General features: G+C 40.3%; 1 protein-coding gene across 2 annotated transcripts in view; it reads right to left on the reverse strand.

Annotated features, from left to right (window-relative positions):
* LOC138034787 (uncharacterized) overlaps nt 1-5,000 on the reverse strand; it is a 24,771-nt gene that overhangs the window by 3,736 nt on the left and 16,035 nt on the right. For both annotated transcript variants that reach the window (XM_068881919.1, XM_068881936.1), the window contains exon 2: nt 756-1,058. In XM_068881919.1, coding sequence (XP_068738020.1) covers nt 756-1,058 — 303 coding nt within the window. The remainder of the gene's footprint in view (nt 1-755; nt 1,059-5,000) is intronic.

Below are 5,000 nucleotides of genomic sequence, written 5' to 3' on the forward strand. Positions count from 1 at the left end.
GTTCACCTAAGATCTATTGCAAGCAGACGCAGAGCCGACGTCATCATCAAGAACGTTGAAATCTTTGTTATATAAAATAGATTCCATTTTGCCGCGCGTCTGTTCAGTAATAGATCAAAGAAGACGTCAAAATGTGGTAAGAACATACATCAGTGACACGCTCAGCTGTCGCCTCGCTGTCGCCTCGTGTGCCATTTTTTTGTTCTTACTACATTTTCTCGTCATCTTTGATGTATTTCTGAGCCGACGCACGGCAACATGAAATATTTTTGTTAAAGAGACTTAGGGATTGGGCAAAAGAACAATTGAACGAACAAAGATAACAATAGATTTAGCACAGAAAACAATAGGAAGTACGACACTATCATCCTTTGAAATATAGTGTTCAACAAGAGGCACGGCCAAACCCTGAGCTAGGGAACTGTGGAAGACTCAAAGGAGCTAGGACGTTAAAACAGCTGTCACAAAAATATAGCAGGGTCATGTCTCCTGTGGGAGACTCGTGACACAGCTGTCAAAAAAATATCGTAGGGTCATGCTTCTTGTTGAACACTATATTTCATTGGCTGTATAGTGTCGTACTCCCCATTGTTTTCTGTGCTAAATGCATTGTTATCTTTGTTCGTTCTGTTGTTCTTTTTTCCCAATCCTGCATGGAGCCTGTTCAGTGAGGTATTGAATGGCCCATGTCTACGAACGTATGCATCAGTATTTATTCAATATAATCACAGGTCAATTTCTCGTTTAGTACTTACAGACAACTATAACTGAAAAGCGTTTTCCGTTTGGACAAATTGTGCTCTTATTGGAGTTTGCCTTGCAGCTGTAAATTGCTTCATGTGCCATCTTCACCACGGGAAAATAAAGGATACTTCTTGTAGTGCCATCCATTAGCTGAACAATTGATTGATAGAGACCATCTGTTCCATTTTCCAAATATTTGTTGTCTTTGTACCACAGGACCTTGCTAACAGATCCCGTAAGGTCGCACTCAATCTTTGCGCTTTGGCTCTTCACGAAACCTAAAGGTCCCACAGTACAACAGTGCGAGACGTGGGCTGGAAAAAAGAAAGACTCTGATTTCAGTCTCAGATTTCCTAACCTCGTTCCCAGGATCCCAGCGCAGAATTTGAGGGAGATGTCCCGGGAACGAGGTTGAAGAACCTTCATGCGCTGCTCTTGGAGATTCAATACAGTGTACCTGAGTTCTTTGTGAACAATTCGCAGTTTTTTTAATCACTTCCTTGAATTTCAATATTCACTCATTTGCAAATCTGAAATTGTGAAACGTGTCGCACGTCTCGAAAGGAGCCCACTTATTTTTGTATTTTTAGAACTAACCCTTCATTAGGAGAATGACATTAAAGCAATTTACATCAATTTGTACAATTTGCATTCATTGTTTTTTTGCTATTCTTGTTTTTGTTTGACAATAATTCTATTCTGATTGGCATTCTAAACAGCGCGTACAGGGCCGAAGAACTCCTGCTGTTGTAAAAATGCAAAGATACTCGCAAAGGTTGACTCATAGGGCTTGTATCACTCTCGAACCCAGAGCTCTTCTCTTGACTAAGGGAGAGAAGAGCTCTGGGAACCATGAAACAAGGTGCCTTCTCATTGGTTTTCGTGAAGAACAATCAAAAGCGCCTCTAATTGGTGCATTCATGTTAGCAGGAGGAGTGAGCAGGCACCGTAAGGTTCAAATAGCCAATTTTTGAGTATAAGAACCCTACGGCGCATATTCTCTTTCAAAGCGCTTCCCAGAGCCTTGGATCGATCCGAGGCTGGTGTCAAGAATTGGCTTATATGGCAGAGGCAATCTCCTACTCATGGGCTCCTGGGGCGCTTTCCTTTTGTACGAAAAATCCGATTGATCCGGTGGTAAATCAAATGGAACAGAAAAATTTGCAGAGGTATTCCTCTTTTCTCGGTTTTCCCGGAATGATCGGAAAATCCTGTTCCATTTGCTTTGTCCCACTAGTACCATGCTCCTTGAAAAAAGAAAAAACATGGCGGACTCGACGCCAAGGGTCTTGGTGTTTAGCTGCCCAAATGAATCGTGCGGGTTTCAATCAATTCACGCAGATGCTTTTATAGCTTGTAGTTGCACAACTGCAGGTAAGAATTACTACTTATGAAATAATGATCGACAATCCGGCAGCCATGTTTGCTATCCTAAATGATTAGTATCCAGTCTCTTGAGAAAGAAAGAAAAGGAATTAGGGTTAGGGTCGTCCCGTTCCATATTTTGATTGAGGAAATTTGTTCTGTTCCTTTAAGCAGATAATTCTCCCCGGTTTTTCCATACAGAAGGAAAGCGTCCCTGGTCTCAATTACTTTTCTCTCTAAGCCCCAAGCCCGTTTATGTGACGTTCAGATTCAATAATTGTACTACTAATTATAATGGCAATAATAATGATAGAGCGAGTTTCAATCAAGTAAAACCAACCAAGTCGTAAAACCAAAACCAAAGTAATTACTTTGGCCAATCAAAAAGGACGGAGACAATCCAGCAAACCAATCAAAACTCGAAGTAATTACACGTATAGCCGACACAAAGTGCACGCGCGAGCCACAATTGGTTTTGATTTCACTTCTGATTGGTTGAAAAAGTGGCGCGAGAACTTTGAACCAATCACTGAGTGAAGTAATGCAACACCAAAGCAATTTGCTAATTACTTTCGACACTCAAATGAAAACCGCTCTAACGTCGTCTACTCTGTGCTTATGGTTGTGACCATTGCATTGTGACCACAACGAACGAACACCTCTGTATAAGAGCTCCTGTGTTTAGAATGTTAGTAATATATATGTTATTTGCCAGCTGAGGTCTTGAAAATGCTTTTTCAAGTCTGAGGTCACAGTTTTTCGCTACACGGACCGACCCTTAGCTAATGCTTATCTGGTAAATAATTTGTTTATTTTTTCCTCTCTCTCTCTCTCTCTCCTTTCCTCTCTGAAATCACTTTTATAATTGTTGACTCGCACCGCGCTTGATAGCGAATGTAGTATTAAAGCGACTTACAAACCGATCGTTTCAAAGAGAAATAGTTTTATTTGAATTCTATTTCCAAACCTCTTGTCTGATAAAAAGTAACTTCTGCATTTAACTCTTTACCTACTTTCCCAATCGCGAGAAAGCCGCGCAAGATTAGCCATCGCTAAAAAATGCGTTTTTTCTCAAAAAATGTTTAAAGTTAGGGGGAAAGCAATACAACGTTTTAAAGCTAAAAAAAGAAGCTTTCCAAAAACATATAACTTATTTACAGACAACTCAAACATTTTATAAAAACGAAAGTTGAAAGAATATAATTAAGAAAAATAACCGGTCAGTGTAAAACGCAGACTGCAGACCGAGGGTAAAATGCAGACTGAGGTTATTATTTAACTGTTGAAAAAGCCCAAACTCATTAGAAATGCTATCAGTTGAGTCTAAATATTGTTTTAGGCCTCCGTAGGTCTAAGGTTAGCATTTCTAAGGGGTTTGGGCTTTTTCAACAGTTACGTTATAACCTCAGTCTGCATTTTACCCTTGGTCTGCAGTCTGCAGTCTGCGTTTTACACTGACCGGAAAAATAACACTAAAAATCAGTTTTCCAGACAAATTTGGTCATTTTAACGTTGATTACGAATTTTTGGATGCAAAATAAAAATCGTCCTTAATTTATCTGCTTTCTTGGACATAGATTTGACGGAAAACTGATCAGGCACGAATGTTTTCAGAATTTTTGTAGCAATCCGATTAGCGATAATGCGTAATATGATAAGCCGATAAAAAAAAAGTCAAATTTGCGACCCGTTGCTAACGGCAACGAGACAGATCACATTACTAATAATTGACCTCTGTTTGCCAAAAACCATCCAAATAACCGTTTTTTCGACGGAAAATTCATTCCAAAGGATAAAACAATTCGCTGGACATTAAATCAAGGTAAATATGTACGAGCAAAAGCGAAAACAAGCGAATATTTTGAGGGAAAACACAATTCTATGTGGTGGCAAAAACATGAGGCGATCCACAGGCTCCCCAAGCTGAAAATACGTGGTGTATGCGACAGTTTGTGTATATAGAGAATTGTATGGGAAAATCACCGATCGTAAAAAAATTGTGTAAATAACTATCTCATTTGAAATAAAGTTTTCCTACCTCAAATGTGTGACGAACTTGTCTCTTTTGCCGAGTTTAGAGCCATTCTGACGCCGTTTAGTGAAGTTATCCGGAAGGCGGTTACTTAAATAATAGGAAGGCCGACCACTCCATCCATCGCTGGCCAAACCTCGCTCCACAAATCGTTTTCTCCTCAACAGGAAAAGTCCCGATTCGCAATAAAAACAACAGTTCCATAAAGCCCAATAAATTTTACTCCAAATACGTGTGTTTCGGCGGCCGAAAGACTCGTGACGAACGAAAACTTTGCCTTAAAATTCACTTCTTCAGCTTTCCTCAGAGGCTTGTGACGGGGTAGTCAACAACGGAAACTCGCAAGATGGTTTCAGCCTCAACTCTTATTGGTCCATTTGAATTTGACCGCGCGCTGGCAACACGACCGTTGTTGACTTGTGACCGGGCAGTCAACAACGGTCGTGTTGCCAGCGCGCGGGTCAAATTCAAATTGCTGGTGAATTTTAAGGCAAAGTTTTCGTTCGTCACGAGTCTTTCGGCCGCCGAAACACACGTATTTGGAGTAAAATTTATTGGGCTTTATGAAACTGTTGTTTTTATTGCGATTCGGGACTTTTCCTGTTGAGGAGAAAACGATTTGTGGAGCGAGGTTTGGCTAGCGATGGATGGAGTGGTCGGCCTTCCTATTATTTAAATAACCGCCTTCCGGATAACTTCACTAAACGGCGTCAGAATGGCTCTAAACTCGGCAAAAGAGACAAGTTCGTCACACATTTGAGGTAGGAAAACTTTATTTCAAATGAGATAGTTATTTACACAATTTTTTTACGATCGGTGATTTTCCCATACAATTCTCAATACACACAAACTGTCGCAT

This window comes from Montipora capricornis, chromosome 1 (assembly GCF_036669925.1).
Source record: "Montipora capricornis isolate CH-2021 chromosome 1, ASM3666992v2, whole genome shotgun sequence".
NCBI lineage: Eukaryota > Metazoa > Cnidaria > Anthozoa > Scleractinia > Acroporidae > Montipora > Montipora capricornis.